Raw genomic sequence first — 15820 nt, forward strand, 5'->3', positions numbered from 1 at the left:
TTCATGCCTCTTCAGCTTTTTTCATGACATTCATGCCTCTTCTCAGCTTTTTGAAGTAACTTTCTTGACAAAATGACATTCTATTTTAATCCATATTTTTGCAGGTAAATACAGGCATTAAACATCTTAAGAACTACCTGTGACCCTTAGCGCACATACAATGACTTACACACACACACACACACACACACACACACACACACACACACACACACACACACACACACACACACACACACAAACCATAAACAGTCAGGTTAATATCCCGGCCTCAAGGCTTCTACCAGGTGTCATGCAGCACATTTCAGAAAAGCTTTGATTGCCAGGGAATGCACCAAACAATATTATAGGCTTTGTGATGAGCTTAAACATACCATGTGACAAACATTAATCCTATTTTGGCAGGTTCTTGGATGCAGTGACACTCCAATGACAGTATCAAAAAAAGAGGTGGATGGTAAAAAGGTGTCAGCAATGTGCCCTGCTAGGCCTTTTGCTCTGATGAATCAGGGCTTTTAACTCTATGCACTAGATCCAGACTTTTGGCAGCGCCACCAGGGCTCCAAATCCCAGTCATTAAAATAACAAATAAAGTTTTATCCATCAAGCGTTGATTGAGGCGTATAAAGCGAGGGTCACAGGCCCCAGCTGGCAAGGCTGTTGTTTCCAGTGTCTCCAGAGAGCTGTGCAGAATGAGTAAGGTAAGAGCAGAGGTTGGACCAAGAGCAATGGAAAGGTTATCTCTGTGGAAATGCTATAATGAGGCTATAGTAAAGGCTCTTATTAATTAGTCATTTCACCTAATTAGTCATTTCATTCTCTGTAAGCTTTATGTGGATGATTATGTAAGATATTATGTAAGACTATGTAATGCATGCAAAACTCAGTGCTGCTTAAAGTATAGCTGTTTAATTACCATTATATTCAAAATGCATGCAAATATTATACCGTACAATGCATGCATGAATATATTTGTGTTTCATATATTGTAAGTCTGCTTGCATACTTATGGAGGAGTGTGTCATGAGGTGATGTGGGTCATTGCAAATTGCATTCTCTCTATTGCCTGCATGGTAGATCACCTTTTATGAGGAACAAAACTTCCAAGGTCGCTCCTATGAGTGCGACGCGGACTGCCCTGACATGCATCCCCACTTCAGCCGCTGCAACTCCATCAGGGTGGAGAGCGGCTGCTGGGTGCTGTATGAGCGGCCCAACTACTCTGGGTACCAGTATGTGCTGACCCGTGGGGAGTACCCTGAGTATCAGCACTGGATGGGCTACAATGACTCCATCCGCTCCTGTCGTACCTTCAACTATGTGAGTAGTTATAGCTGCCTGAGGAAATCTTCTTGACATGGGTGGGGTGTGTGTGTGTGTGTGTGTGGGGGGGGGCTGTTGTGCACTAAGTCTGCCAAAGACTTATTTGTAAAATACATGTTATGAGTTGCTGGGGTGCTGAGAAGAATAATTTTGGCCATATCATATCAGAATCCTCTTGGAAATGTATTTTTTACCATCACTGCCTGTTTTAGTAGTAATGGTAGTAATGGTGCTTCAATTTATTGAAGAATGTTTGTTGTAAGTACATTCCTTGAATACATGCATTGACAAGATCTAACAGTATTGACTGAATCAGGGCAATTTAGTCCTAATCGACATGAGAAACATTGTGAGGAGAAACAACACATGCCAAATTGGCAACTGAAAACTAACAGAGTGACTGTCCTTCTCACAGACCAGCGGTGGGCCTTATCGCATGCGCATCTATGAGCGCCCTGAGTTCCAGGGTCGCATGATGGAGTTCACAGATGACTGTGAGTCTGTCCAGAAGAGTTTCCAGAACCGCAATATCTACTCCTGCAACGTCCTCGAGGGTTACTGGACCATGTACGAGCACCCCAACTACCAAGGCCGCCAGTTCTTCCTTAGGCCTGGCGAGTACCGCAAATTCAGCGACTGGGGCGCCACCTGCGCCAACACCGGCTCCTTCCGGAGGGTCACTGATTTTTAAGAAGTCTGACACTGTTTTTCCATGCATCTCTTTGGCACTGGTTTGTCAATAAAAGAGAATGCATAACATGTGGACTGGTGAGCATTTTGTGATCACATTCAATCACCACAGTCTTAAAAACTTATTTTAAATCTTCAAAATACAGGGAAACACAACTTATGTTTTAACATGTGTCTGCCAAAGATATCTCCAATAATCCAAGACTATGTTACAATATTATGTTAAAATCTGGTGAGTAAATGGTTGTTGAACATTTTCAGATTATGTAAAATTGTTTTAACCAAAAAAAGGAAGTATGGACATAAATTACATGATATATTTCAGAAAAGTGTGCAAACATTACCAAACAATAAGAGATCGATTTGATTAGCTTACTGACAGGAGTCAACAAACCACAGTGCCAAGTGATTTTGGCCAACTGATATTTTGCACCTTTTCTTCATATGAATAAGGCTTTTTCCAGAAGTTATTCTAACCCAAATATATTCCATTCTGCTCTTTCACAATTATACCACAAATGCCTTGCATGTGTTTTTATCCATTTTGAATTTGATAGTTTTATAGTGGGATCTCAGAGAGTGACACATCATTTTGGGGTTTTAATTAGTCTTTTGAATGAACAACATTGCTGAGTTAACAGACAAGTGTAAGGTATAAAAGTTCAACATAAAAGTTATTCAGCCTGTCAATAGATGGCACAAGACAAAAGCTAACAGCATAATATGTGTTACTTAACTTATTAATTGCACATTTTCTCCTTACATATTAATCCTCTTTAAAAATCAAACATCTCTCATCAAAAAAAGTTTGTTGAAAATAGTTCTATTTCATCTGCAGATCATCTGCAGCCAACTACACATGCAGTCTTACTACACCACAAAACCAAAGAAAACTACTCTTGATCATGCTTCTCTCCTATCCAGTATCCTTCCTCTCCTCAACAGTCATCTACAGCAAACCAGACACTGGTTTTTGTTGTCGTTCTCAAATGGGTGGGATCACCCTGGGTCTGATCGGATCTGATAGGATACTAACTGATAGGACATTATCTGATAGGTCATAGGATACAGCACCTGGCTGTTCAACAAGGCAGACGATGAAAAGGAAAAACATGCCTCGTTGGCAGAGCTCCCAATTAGAAAGGCTCACAAAAGGCCGGAATGCTAGGTTTCTGGATTCCATTATGTTGTGCACAGGGCACATGCAGCCGATGTAACTTCCAGTAAAGCCCAAACAGACAAAACAGAGACAAAACATAGTCGTACAGCATTTGTTCAATCACATCTAAAGAATTTAGGGGAGAATATACAGAACTATGAGTTGATGTAAAATTGTTGTGATAATGTGATACAATTAAAGAAGTCTTGTATACAACTCAAAATATTTGTCCTATGTTATCATTAACATGAAAGGTGAATGTCACAGACAAATACCAATTTCACTCCTGAGCTTTCCATCAGCTTTCAGTGCCGTGGTTTTTGCTGGAAACACTTTGGTTATCATAGACAGAGCATTTGAAAAAAGTTGCAAGACACCTGTAAAGTTTTTGCTGACAGTGGTCCACAATGATTTGAATAACAACACATCCTGTCGTACCATTTCAAGCAGGGAAATGTATATAAACATAACCTGTCATTGACAACACAACACAGCGACGCATATCCCCCATCAACAGCCATGGGCAAGGTTTGTAACACATGGAGATTGCTTTACACACAATGCCCTTACAAAATGGCTCCATATACCATGACTAATTATGCCAAATACTCTGTTCAACATGTCTACTTTTTCTGTCCTTGTAGATCATCTTCTTCGAGGACAAGAACTTCGGTGGCCGTCACCATGAGTGCATGAGTGATTGCGCCGATCTGCACTCCTACTTCAACCGCTGCCACTCCATCAGGGTGGAGAGCGGCTGCTTCATGATCTACGACCGTCCCAACTACATGGGCAACCAGTTCTTCATGAGGAGGGGCGAGTACTCCGACTATATGCACATGATGGGAATGAACGACTGTGTGAGGTCCTGCCGTATGATCCCCATGGTAAGCAAAGATCTGAGTTAGGCTTAGCAACTCATTTGTACCATAATGGATTTACTGCCCCCACTTTATGTAAATAGCCTGTGTTGATGTTAAGCAGTAAAACTGTCTACAAAACAGATAAGTATACTTTGAACTACTTGTAATTACCATGACTTGTCACTGACTGGTATTATAACCTAATCCAGTCCAGGCCTATGGCAAACCTATTTGTGTTCCTCAGTGCCAATGGTAACAGGTTATTTGTGGGTGGAAAGATGCAAATCAAATTAACCAAATGAGATGGAGCCAATTTGCTCTGTATTTCCTGACAAATTTAGTTATATTTTAGTAGAACACGGTAACATATTGAGGCACTGGTTCAGTTTACAAATAGCAGACTTGCTCTTAGTAAAAAAGAAACCATTCCAGAAACCATTGAAGGTGAACAAGTAACAATTATTTGTCTTGAGGCATCATGCTTGACATATCACAGTGACATCAGCCTAATTCTCCTGTCATCCCTTGAAGCAACGCGGCAACTTCAGAATGAGGATCTACAACCGCAATGACATGAGCGGTCAGATGATGGAGTTGATGGACGACTGCCCCAATGTCATGGACCGCTTCAACATGTCCGACATCCACTCCTGCAACGTGATGGATGGCCACTGGCTCATGTACGATCAGCCCAATTACAGGGGAAAGCAGTACTATCTGAGGCCCGGCGAGTACAGAAGGTTCAGCGACTGGGGTAGCATGAGCCCAAGGATTGGCTCCATCAGGCGCATCATGGACCTCTAAAGACAGCGGAGTTCTTGTGAAGTGTCTGCTGTATGCCTTCTTCCACACACTGAATAAAATGGTGTCAGTGCTCAAGTGTTTTCAGTTTTGTTCTTGCTCTCTGCACGTGGAAGGTTATCTGTCTGGTAGCGATGTCTGGGACAAGTTGCCCGACTACCTCTCTGTGTTTGGAGAGCTCAATAAAACCATCGAGGAACTGATGCTCATCTGGAAGGAGTTTTTTCAATCCAATCAAAGAGACACATAATCTGAAATACACCTTACACATATGCAATAAAAAATAAACCAAGGTCTTATTCTACAGTGTCACTGTATAAAAGAACTGAATCAATCAAATACTGGGGGGAAACTATTTACCAGCTATTTTAGCAATTCATTTAGTTCATAATTAATTCATTTAAATAGTATAGTAAATAGTTAAATAGTTTATATTAAACCACAGGGTTTCTGGCTAGTGTGGTGTCTAAGAGTAGAAAGCCAAATTAAATACAAAATTATAAAAATAATAAACTAATAAACAATCTTTCTGCAACGTTTGTTGTAGAATTTTCCCTATGCCCCACATTTTGTAGTGTTTGTTATACATACACAAATTACAGAATAAAGACCTTTTATGATAGAACAACTGTCCCTGTAAGCTTTACATGCAATATGTGTATATTAGATATGTATAGATGGCTATGGTTAGATAGATTGTAGGCTGAATGTCACATTTAGGTTGATGCATTTGTAGGTGGATAGGTAGGATGGCAGGTAGATGTAAACCAATATGTCCTAATATCTTGATGATATATTAATGATATCTTGATGATCTTCATGATCTATTTGTAGATGGCACCCAGAACATAATACATATATTTGATAATTTCATAAACTATTTGTTTGAGTTGGCATATAGTCTCTGTATGAAATAAAAATAGTTTGACCAGTTCTTTGTGAAGGGTAGGACACTGTTCATTATATGTGTCTGTATGCTTTGCGCTGGTATAGGCCTATTATGGTGAATTAAATGCTTTTCATGATGTTTGATAGGTTATTAATTATGTCCTCTTTAAATTTCGTTTTATACTGTTTTTTTTTTTACAAAAGTTGCTTCACAGTTATGCAATAGAGAAAAGTCCTAGAAATTATCATATGAATGGCACATGCAGAGTCTGCATTTCAGGCCTGCTATATATACCATGTTCAAAACGCTGATCAGGTATATACAAAGGGACACTCAAATCCAGCGATAATGGGAAAGGTAACGTGCACGGCTGAGTGGGTTAATGTTATTAACAAAATGTTACACCATCATTTGATTATCACACACATACCTTAAGATAAAGTAATTATGTTTTTAAAGCTTCTTGCCATTTTCAGTAATTCAAGGAAATTCATGTAATTTAATTTTAGATCATTTTCTTTGAAGAAAAAAACTTTGGTGGTTGCTACTATGACTGCAGCAGTGACTGCACAGACCTGCAGTCTCATTTCCGCCGATGCAACTCTATCAAGGTGGAGAGCGGCTGCTTCATGATATATGAAGGTGTCAATTACACGGGCCACCAGTACTTTGTGAGCCCAGGACAATACCCAGAGTTTCAGAGGTGGATGGCCACTAACGACTGTATATGTTCCTGTCGTGTGATTCCTCAGGTAAGCAAACATTGCTCAACATTATCGTCTCGTCAAACAAAAATTAACATGATTTGATTCTTTTTTGGCAGCAAAGAATAGGAAGTAATACAATGTGGTACAAAATATATGTATTATATTATACTGTATGTGGTTATTTAATTCTGGATTTTCAATTCATTTTTCTCAAAAGTGCAGTTGGACATGTCAATTCCAAGTCGAAAATCTGTTCTTGGCCTTGTATGAATGAGGTACAGCTAGTTACAGTGAAACTTGAATTTCCCCTTGGGGATCAATAAAGTACAGTATCTATCTACTGTATCTATCTACCAAGTAAACAAGAGTTAAAAGCATTGAATGCCTTACTGCACTTTTAGTGACATCATAGTGATGATTTGTAAAGCTGTAAACCCAAAGCACTTTTTGTTTTAGACTCTTATGAGGTTGATAGAGAAGACACACAGGTGTATGAGTTTAAATATGATGAAATACTGTTTGTCATCCATTACTTGAAATGTGACACTTTCATTTGTTTACTTCAAATTAGTTGAACGACTCCTTCAAACTCTCCATCTATGAGAGACTTGAGTTTGGTGGTCAGATGATGGATCTCACAGACAGTTGCCCGAATGTCTTGGACAGCTTCCGCACCAATGACATTTTCTCCTGCAAGGTGAAGGAAGGCAACTGGCTTTTTTACGACCAGCCCAACTACAAGGGCAGGATTTATCTGTTGATGCCTAGAGAATACTCAAGATTCAGTGAATGGGGAGGAGTTACTGCTCGAGTGGGCTCCATCAAGCGCATTGTGGAATACTGAAAATAATAACAATTTGGATAAAAATAACCATCATACTAATTTTTTTACAATTCTGTTGGAAGTTTATGGACATATTTTACACATGGACTACAACTCGTACCTCAGGAAAACAGACAAATATTCTTCAAAGGCAATGGGTAACAATTGTTGAACTTACTTTTTCGTTCATAAGAAATATTTTCAATGGACTGTATGTAGGCCTATTGATAGAAAATAATGCAGGGGGTTGTGTATGGCTAGTCGATTGATTTTTAACTTTTGATATAACCTTCTATGCAAAGCCCCTGTCGTTTGGCAACTTCAGCTTGAAAGTTCCTTTTTTAAGGAAATACGATGATCAGCTTCAACATTTTGCTTAATTTAGACATTACACCCTTATTCCGTTATGGGAAGGAGATTCACTTCAGTGTCAATTCAACTCCCAATATTTGATAGCTGCCTGTCATTTCTACAAAACAAATGGATGAGGGAAGAATTTTTATTAATGGCGAAGCACTTTCTTTTTTTTCTAGCTTCTTAGCTATTTCCATGTTCATTTTTTGTACTGAGGTTGTTATGTTGACTTTGGTTCATCCTGGATGCACAGGATCTGCTCATATAGTATTACATGTTTGTGTATTTACATTTTTACCAGTTAATTAACTGTTAACTGTTAACAGATTACTATTTGTCTGACACAGGACTCTGAAAATATACTTTGTGTTCCCATATTGGGGCATAGTTTTGTTATCAATTTCCAAAACATCATTTAGAATAGTAGAAAATGTCTGTGTAAATTGTAATGTTACTGCAGGATACCACAGTCCAGAGTTGCTCAAAGGGTTAAAAGAGTCCCAACTTTGAAATAGTTTGATGACTTGGCTTGATTAAGTTTAGGCTTTAACATATCAACATGTTACACAATGTAAAAAGGAAATTAAAGAATGGAATCAATTTAATTTTACAACCTAATAAATAGCATCAGGTAATTTATGACAATATGAAGTTTGAATGGTTTTAAAGCAAATAAAGTGTTGATATAAGCACCTTCTTACTGTTTACTGATTTATCACATTACATTTTCAGATCAACTCAATTCCTATTCTATTCACATAGGTCCAAATAATTTTAGCTCACATTTTACATATACTTTGCAATATATAGTCCATAGTTAGTATACTTTCAAGCAAGTTTTATATGCGCTTTGACCTTGTCAGCATCCTATCATTGCTCAGAAATTATTTCAGTCACAAACATAATCAAAGTCAATCAAACATCTGTTTTTCTTTTGTCATTTGTTTCATGAGGCACTGCTAGCCCAGGTGCCAGTACTGTCAAACTTTTCTCACTGGATACCAAATTAAGTGGAGAAAAGGTAAGCTGGAGTTGCTAAGTGGTCACTTGCAAGTGATAAGTGGGTAAAATAAGCTAGAACTGCTCATGAAATTGAGGACAATCTAAAAATGAAAGTGGTGTAAATGATGGCTGTCAATCAACCACATGGGCTCCTCCTGAACAAGATAAGGGCAATCAATTCCAAATATATAAAAAAAGTAAATGTTTGTTAAATGTAATGTAAATGTAATCACTAAATGTAGCTAATGTTAACTCTAAGCCTAATTCAAGACCGTAATCATAATATACTTTGAGGGGGACATACATTGTTATACTATAATAGCCTATCACTCACTGCTGTCCAAAATAATGACTTACAGATGTAATCAAAAACTAAACTGAACAATTTAAATCAATTGTTGATGGGACATTTAATGTTGTAATATCATAACAATACTAATACTTAATTTAGATGCAAGGCTATACAATTGTGGTAAAACAGGTGAAACAATTGTCTGACTTTACTTTTTATTTTAAAAAGTCAACCTATTTCACTGTTTTTTGAAGAATTTCAACTTGACAGTGTTTCAACTTTGGTTTTCAACTCAATAATATGTGGGCTAAACTTAAAATAGTAAGTTATGGTCCTAATTATAGCAGTTAGGACAACAGTAGGGCCTACAGCCTTGTGTCAACAACACTGACCCTTAGTTGTATTTTAAATTATAGTATAGATTAATATGTGACCCCTTTAAGAATATGTTGACTGTGGCTGCCATTGTTTTCAAATTAGGACATTTGCTCACCCCCCACCCCTCACTCACAATGTTGACTCTATTTTTTACGACCTTGGCCTAATTATCCTAGTAGCCTACTGTTCAATATACACAACTGAAGTACATTGCTTAATCAGTTCACTCTTATCCTGCAAGTGAGGGACATCTGTCCACTTCCAAATATAAATATAAGGCCCCTTGAGATAACAATAGAAAACACTACTAGAAAAGCATATGATTTTACTTATACAATGCAGTGTGGTTTGGTACTGGACCTTAGTGCAGCATTTGACACTGTTGATCAAAATATTTTACTACACAGACTAGAACACTGGGTTGGATTTACAGGCATAGTTATCAGCTAGCTAAAATCATATCTACAAGAAAGGAGCTTCTTTGTTGCCATCGGAAACTGTACCTCAACACCAACTTCCTTGACCTGTTGTGTTCCCCAGGGGTCGATCTTGGGGCCACTATTATTCAACCTCTATATGCTCCCACTTGGACAAATCATCCAAAATAATTTGATTTCATATCATAGCTATGCAGATGACACACAAACTTACTTAGCTCTTTCACCAAACGACTATGGTCCTCTTGAGTCTATGTGTCAGTGTATAGAACAAATCAACACCTGGATGTCTCAAAATTTTCTTCAGCTGAACAAAGAAAAAACTGAAGTAATTATATTTGGTAAAAAGGAAGAAAGACTTAGGGTTGCAAAGGATACAGTTCAAAATCTTGGTGTATTAATTGACAGTGATCTAAATTTCAACAGCCACATGAAAGCGATAACTAAATCAGCTTTTTACCACCTCAAAAATATTGCCAAACTCAGAGGGCTGATGTCAAAATATGACTTAGAAAAACTCATTCATGCATTTATCTCCAGCAGGGTTGATTACTGCAATGGACTGTTCACAGGCCTTCCTAAAAAAACTATATTAGCTTCAGGTAATACAAAATGCAGCAGCTAGGATTCTAACAAAAACTAAAAGAACTGACCACATTACTCCAATTCTTAAGTCTTGCACTGGCTTCCAGTAAGTCACAGAATTGACTTTAAAGCACTATTGCTTGTTTATAAATCAGTAAATGGAGCAGGACCTAAATCAGACATGTTTCAGCAGTACACACCTTCTCGCCCTCTCAGGTCCCAGGTGAAAAACCTGCTAGTAAAACCTACTGTTAGAACTAAACATGGTGAAGCAGCTTTTAGCTGCTATGCGGCTCATCTGTGGAACCAACTTTCGGATGACATCAAAAAGGCCCCAACTGTAGCCAGTTTTAAATCTAGACTTAAGACCAAACTGTTCTCAGATGCTTTCTGCTAACTGTGCCGAGTTACAAATTCTGAATCTGCCTTGATAATTATTCTACCTTGTCTTTTATTACTTTTTTTTTACAACTTTTGCCTTTGTTTTTGCTTACTAATTATTCTTTATTTTTCAATTATTCTACATTTTGCTTTATGTTTTCTCTTTATTATGATCTTTACCTTTTAACTATTCTTTGACTATATTGCCTTTCTATGCTTTTATTTGTTATTATTGTTTGGTTTTGTTTATGTAAAGCACATTGAATGACCTCTGTGTATGAAATGCGCTATATAAATAAACTTGACTTGACTTGATTTGACTTGGTACACAGTGGGGAAGAGTCTTGTTCTTTGTCTTTTAAATTTCCAGGAGCTTTACAGTACAGGGAAAACAGACATTTGCACTATTTTTGATCAATAGATTATTTATGTACATGGTTTACTTTACTGTTACATGGTGGAAGAAAAGAATAAGAACTACAGTACAGGTGAATCTAAAAAAAGTAGAATATCGTGGAAAAGTCCATTGCCCTGGTCAGACTAAGACTTTATTCTAATATTTTGAAATACTGGATTTTTGATTTCCATAAACTGTATACCGTAATCATCTAGATTAGAATAATCAAGATTAAAACAAAATAAAAATGGTTTGAAATATTTCACTTTATATGTAATGGATCTAGATAATACAAGTTTCACTTATTACTTAAACTAAATTATGGGGAAAAAATGAATCCATGATATTCAAATGTTTTGAGATGCAGCAAGTTATAAATTCTGTGATAGGACATAGTACAGCTAACAGTAAAATGCAAGACCATGCCTACAGAACATCCCTGACATATGGTAGGGTCCCAAATGAACCCAAATGAAAACGATCAGTCTACAGCATCTGCATCATTAGGCTCCCTAACTAGCACAGCACAACATTATCTGAAGCTGGTTATTTTCCCAGCACATGTTCAAACATCAACTTTCATTTCAGGGCCAGGCGCTTAGCCAAAGCCTTAGTAAGGACATGATTTTACTAGCATTTGGCCCAGTAGCCGCTGTCATAGTTATAAGCGAGTTCATGAAAAAAACAATCCCATTGCTCATAACAAGCCTACATGGCAAAACTCTTCCATAGTCTCTCAGAGGAGACAGCAGGGGCATGAAAATGGACCGCACAACAAGAACTCAGTAGGCCTGAGAGCATGAACATTTTTGCTTCTAACAAGGGATTTTTGACTTCTAATCTATTTTTGGAGCTACAATCACAAAAAACGATGTACAGTTTCTGTCGCATGCAGTTTACACATTATTAGAAAATTAGAAAATCACAAAAAATGTATAGGCTACTCTCACAAACCTTGCATAGAACCATAGCTATAATTGCACATCAGTTATTGTTTTAGTAGTCCTGAGAAACAGTGAAAACAATTTTCATAAAATATGGATTTCCACCTCTGAAGACCTCCCAGACTATAGTAGAGCCTATTTTGAAGGTGAGCTGATTTACATGAAGTGGGCTGGAGATGAGATGCAGATGAGAGGTGAGGGTGAAAGGCTGTTCTCTCTGTTACCTAACGTTATTAATGCTAAAAGGATGTTCTATATTGTTCTGTTGCCATTGTCCCGTGGACATGTGGATACTATACTAGTCCTTTCCTTTGTCCATGCATGTCAAAACACCAAACCAGTAATTATTTATCCTTTTTCAAATACAAGTCCATATTTCTGAACCAATATTGTAGTCTAACAAAAAGGTCAACATGTGGCTGTACCCTGACTTATAACTATGTGTTCATTTGAATAACAATGCTTTGTTTGTCAAGTGGTGGTATAAAAAGGTTGGAAAACATGTGGAATCTCTCCAACGGAGACCATGGGTAAGGTAGGTTTATTTGTACCCCCCCGTAGAGCCATTTACAAAATACTGCAGACCGTAACCAATTGCACCCCTCTGTCATTATCTCTAAGATTTTATTCTTACTCTGGAATGTGTACTCATCTCCCGATTTGCTGGACTTTTGCAGATTATCTTTTACGAGGACAGGAACTTCCAAGGTCGTAGTTATGAGTGCAGTAATGACTGCACAGACCTGCACTCGTACTTCAGCCGCTGCAACTCCATCAAGGTGGATAGCGGCTGCTTCATGATATATGAACGCCCCAACTACATGGGCCACCAATACTTCATAAGGAGGGGGGACTACCCAGATTATCAGAGGTGGATGGGCTTCAGTAACTGTATCCGATCTTGCAAAGTCATTCCCATGGTAAGGACTTGTGCACAGTTTTGCTCTGTATGCAAAACAGCATATCTATTGGCATCTCCTGCTGTTCATGGACTGACTGACTGACAGTGTAATTCTAGTATCATCTGTGCAATTCCAGTAACTGCTGCTCTGTCGTATCATATGTCAACAGTACCGTGGCTCCTACAGGATGCGTATCTATGAGAAGGCCGACTTCGGCGGTCACATGATGGAGTTCATGGACGACTGTCCCTGCGTGTCTGACCGCTTCCACCACCGCCATGTCTACTCTTGCAACGTGATGAACGGCTACTGGATCTTTTACGAGTACCCAAACTTCAGGGGCAGACAGTACTTCGTGAAGCCAGGGGAGTACAGGAGATACCGTGACTGGTGTGCTACCAGCGCCATTGTTGGCTCTTTCAGAAGGGTCACTGACTTTTAGCCATTCTTTACCTGCTTGTACTGTAAATAAATTAAATGTCCTTGAATTTTTCATTATGCATGGATCTCTCTTTTATGAAACAGTAATCTAAAGTCATTAACATTTTTTATTATGTTTCACTATGAGTACTTTATTAAGTAAAAATTCCCTTCACTGTTTCATATACATTATATATCTGTTAGTTTAGATAAAGACCATTGTGTATGTGTATTTAGTTTATCTGTCCAGGATATTTGATTTGTGAAAAAATAGTAATCAAAGAGAGTTATACAAAAAATACACCTAATGAACATCATTTTAACACAATGTAGATTTCAAAGTAGAAAATTAAAATGGTTCCCGAATGAATACAATCGGCCTATTACTCAAACACATGATACATCAAGACCAGTCGCAGCATTAAATGTTTAATGCCTGATATTAAAGAGTAAAGTTATCAACACTTCAAAACTTTATCAACACTAAGAAAACATTGCCTTTAAAGTTAAATGCCTCAGAAAGTTGTTTAGTAGGACCCTTCAATGAAGGGTGTCTTTGTTGTTATTTTGAGTTTATTTAATGTTTAGTCTTTTTCCATCACTTTTAATTGAAGAACCTTTCTCTGATATTTACTGATACTTAATAATCATTAATATAATCAATTAGTGATTATGATAATCATAATCATCAGTAAGGACATTTTAATTCTGGTATTTGAAGTCTTTCAGTACAAGATAGCCTGTAGCTTTATATAATTCTCTCAGCTTGTTTTTATAAAACAGTAGGTGGGTTTATATGGACACTTTTAATCCGATTTATCAGAATAAAGACTCAATCGGAATAAAAATGACACATATAACACCTTGATCGGAATAAAACTGCCGATCCGATTAAAATTGTAATCAGAATGAAAGGGGTGATGTATTCCGTTCTAATTCCGATTAAACAGCCATGTATACGGTCAATCGGGTTGCCTGCTGTAGCAAAAGCAAAGCAACAACAGCTATTCCGATCAAAGATTCTCGAGCGTTTCTAAGCACCTGATCGGAATAAAACTTTTCATTAGGAATAGTTTCATTGGAATGACTAAAAAAACTGTCCATGTAAACCCCCCTACTGATATCATTCTTAAGCATCAAGCTATTTACAGGTTAGTAAAGACCTCAATTTGTTTTTTGAATATAGCAAAGTATGCTGTGCATTTGAAATAGCTTGACATGATCCATCCGTTTTTGAGAACTTTTAACAGCAAATGGCTGTCAAATATTATGAGAATCCAACAGAAGTGCACATCCTTATGATGCAGATGTGCATCAGCTATACACACTAAAATAAATATTTTTGAGATTCAGACTTTGTGGTCTTCATTTACATCTCTGGGGGCCCACAGTCAGTGCTGGGCCCTTAGAATCCCCCCCCCCAGTGGTGCCTCTGTGTTGATCCATTACGAGTCAAGCCAAGTCCAAGAAACCTCTGCTGAATGTCTCGCCACAATTACAATGAAACCCTATGTGATTTTAACCTTAAAATCATGGATTCAAACTCATTTTGATGCATTCTGACTCATAGTATAGGGATATTGCTTGTGGATATGCTGGAAAATGGAGTGGAACGAACATCAAGGAGGGCGGTAAGGGAAGTCCCTCTCTGTCTTCAAAAAACTCTTGAAGACCTAACTCTTCCAAGAATACCTTCTCTCCTAGCACTTATGACAACCTGACACACCTGGCCTGAAATCCTGCACATTGAAAAATAACACTGAAGAAGATATACTGTATATATATATTTTAATGTTGAAAATTGATGAAGCCTAAAGGCTGGAACATTTTGTTTGAAATCTCTGTCGCTACTAAAGGAAATATTAAAAAGAACGTTTTTGGAGTGCACCCTTTTTTGATTTTGAGATGTTGAAAATGAATGCCAAGGGGTAAATTCTTACATCATGTTACTTTTATATGAGTACTTTATTGTTTGATTGAACTGTTAAATAGTCCTTGAAAGTACATGTGTATATCATATATCCTGTCAATGCTGAAACTAAAGTAGGTCATAACTACACAAAACTGTTAAATATAAATAAATTGAACAAATGAACAGTGTCCTCTGTGAACAGCCCTGTGTATAAACTCCTTGTTATAAACTTGTGCTAAACCTCACAGATATCATATCATAGGACCTTTTCGTGATGATTTGCGCCAACAAATATTTTTGTTATTAAATACATGTCTCTGTTATGGCCACCTAAAGAGCAGGGAAATGCAGTACAGAGTTTTACTTTGGTGTCAGTAAGAAAACCTAATAAATTAGACACATGAAAACCACATGAAGACCATTTGACGACACATACCTCGTCCTTGCAAATGGTATTGGTTCCCACTAAGTAGCCTTTGCGGCAGAGATGACTAATCAGTGGGAGAGAACATTCTGACAACACAGAACAATAGTTCTGCTTATATTGTCATTGACAATGGA

The 15820-nt window shown here is 37.6% G+C and overlaps 4 protein-coding genes across 4 annotated transcripts; all 4 read left to right on the plus strand.

The window, feature by feature from the left end:
• Window positions 1-692: 692 nt before the first annotated feature.
• LOC143100614 (gamma-crystallin M2-like) lies at window positions 693-2014 on the plus strand. The gene is made up of 4 exons (XM_076263975.1): window positions 693-701; window positions 1078-1320; window positions 1536-1537; window positions 1744-2014. Exons 1-4 carry the CDS (start codon window positions 693-695, stop codon window positions 2012-2014), a joined length of 525 nt encoding a protein of 174 aa, XP_076120090.1.
• A 1656-nt stretch (window positions 2015-3670) lies between these two features.
• Window positions 3671-4839, plus strand: LOC143100615 (gamma-crystallin M2-like). Its single transcript, XM_076263978.1, has 3 exons — window positions 3671-3700; window positions 3817-4059; window positions 4567-4839. Exons 1-3 carry the CDS (start codon window positions 3692-3694, stop codon window positions 4837-4839), a joined length of 525 nt encoding a protein of 174 aa, XP_076120093.1. The 5' UTR covers window positions 3671-3691.
• Window positions 4840-6073: 1234 nt separating this feature from the next.
• Window positions 6074-7276, plus strand: LOC143099723 (gamma-crystallin S-1-like). Its single transcript, XM_076262648.1, has 3 exons — window positions 6074-6082; window positions 6235-6477; window positions 7004-7276. The coding sequence occupies exons 1-3, from the start codon at window positions 6074-6076 to the stop codon at window positions 7274-7276; spliced, it is 525 nt and encodes a 174-aa protein (XP_076118763.1).
• A 5275-nt stretch (window positions 7277-12551) lies between these two features.
• LOC143099722 (gamma-crystallin M2-like) lies at window positions 12552-13369 on the plus strand. Its single transcript, XM_076262647.1, has 3 exons — window positions 12552-12560; window positions 12703-12945; window positions 13097-13369. Exons 1-3 carry the CDS (start codon window positions 12552-12554, stop codon window positions 13367-13369), a joined length of 525 nt encoding a protein of 174 aa, XP_076118762.1.
• Window positions 13370-15820: the final 2451 nt, after the last annotated feature.

This window comes from Alosa pseudoharengus, unplaced genomic scaffold (assembly GCF_046254945.1).
Source record: "Alosa pseudoharengus isolate Yale_2024_CS ecotype anadromous, Long Island Sound unplaced genomic scaffold, YU_APseudo_1.1 YU_APseudo_1.1_scf_3, whole genome shotgun sequence".
Taxonomy (NCBI): domain Eukaryota; kingdom Metazoa; phylum Chordata; class Actinopteri; order Clupeiformes; family Clupeidae; genus Alosa; species Alosa pseudoharengus.

Bases quoted from the DNA above. Each gene is read 5' to 3' on its own strand.
- LOC143100615 (XM_076263978.1), top strand. The intron at 4,060-4,566 runs GTAAGCAAAGAT...CATCCCTTGAAG, and splicing joins CCTGCCGTATGATCCCCATG to CAACGCGGCAACTTCAGAAT.
- LOC143099722 (XM_076262647.1), top strand. The intron at 12,946-13,096 runs GTAAGGACTTGT...ATATGTCAACAG, and splicing joins CTTGCAAAGTCATTCCCATG to TACCGTGGCTCCTACAGGAT.
- LOC143099723 (XM_076262648.1), top strand. The intron at 6,478-7,003 runs GTAAGCAAACAT...ACTTCAAATTAG, and splicing joins CCTGTCGTGTGATTCCTCAG to TTGAACGACTCCTTCAAACT.